Source organism: Hipposideros armiger, unplaced genomic scaffold, assembly GCF_001890085.2.
Source record: "Hipposideros armiger isolate ML-2016 unplaced genomic scaffold, ASM189008v1 scaffold_293, whole genome shotgun sequence".
Lineage (NCBI taxonomy): Eukaryota > Metazoa > Chordata > Mammalia > Chiroptera > Hipposideridae > Hipposideros > Hipposideros armiger.
Window position 1 is genome coordinate 670,993 of NW_017731643.1, and position 982 is coordinate 671,974.

Genomic DNA, 982 nt, shown 5'->3' on the forward strand with positions numbered 1-982 from the left:
ATTTGGTCCTAGAAAAACTCTCAACTTAAATAACACAAAAGACATTGAGTTTTTAAACAAACAGCCAAGATATTCAGAGAAATTCTTACCACTTGGATAAGGAATTCTACTGGAAAACCACCTAACGTTTCAGTGTCAGAGCCAGAAATTTTACTTCTCCAAGGTGACTGTCCTAATAAAGGATCATTATCCTATGGGAATAAAAGGGAATCATTTTAACTACTGGTTGTTCAAAAGGAAGTATCTTATATTTAGATAAAGAGCAAACTCTATTATAATTAATATTATATTAAACATCGTACAAAAAGGGAAATATTTCGAGTTAAAGTAACTATTTACTTATTTTATTTAAAATCTGACAACTCGACATAATGCAGGCACCTCCTGAAGTTTCTGTAATAGATGTGTATTTCCTAAGAACAAACACATTGATAATCATTTAAATTACTGATGATATTTTAAAATACTACCGTAATCGGAGACTGGAGAGGAGGAGTATAATGTGACCGTGGTGGGGTCATAAGAAATCGAGAAGGCCGCTGTTTTTGTCCAAAGGCAGCAATTGGCATTGTCTCATGAGGCTCATTACTCTTTGGGAAAACAAAAAAGTCAACAAGACTTGTAGAACTTTACCAAACATTTTTAGCCTTATAAATATTATATTTCAGCATGAGCTATACAGTAGCTCATATGCTATGATGTATCACAGAATATGTTATCCTACAAAGATCAAAAGGCTATATCTTAAATACTACTGAAAATACTACTTTGCTACCAAAAGGCGAAACCCACAAAACAGAAGAGATAAGAAAAACACCAAAGGATCAAAACAATTAGAGGATCAAAGATTAATATTAAAAGTATTCTATAGCCACTCTTGGTTGTCTTTGTGTTAAAGATTATCTGAATGGGGATCGTAGAAGAGGGTAAAGGGGGTCAAATATATGGTGATGGAAGGAGAACTGACTCTGGGTGATGAACA

General features: G+C 33.5%; 1 protein-coding gene across 1 annotated transcript in view; it reads right to left on the reverse strand.

The window, feature by feature from the left end:
* The window catches only part of LIN9 (lin-9 DREAM MuvB core complex component), a 45,286-nt gene that overhangs the window by 14,729 nt on the left and 29,575 nt on the right, over positions 1-982 (reverse strand). The window contains exons 9-10 of the mRNA XM_019659015.1: positions 471-590; positions 90-191 (exon numbers count right to left, since the gene is read on the reverse strand). Coding sequence (XP_019514560.1) covers positions 90-191; positions 471-590 — 222 coding nt within the window. The remainder of the gene's footprint in view (positions 1-89; positions 192-470; positions 591-982) is intronic.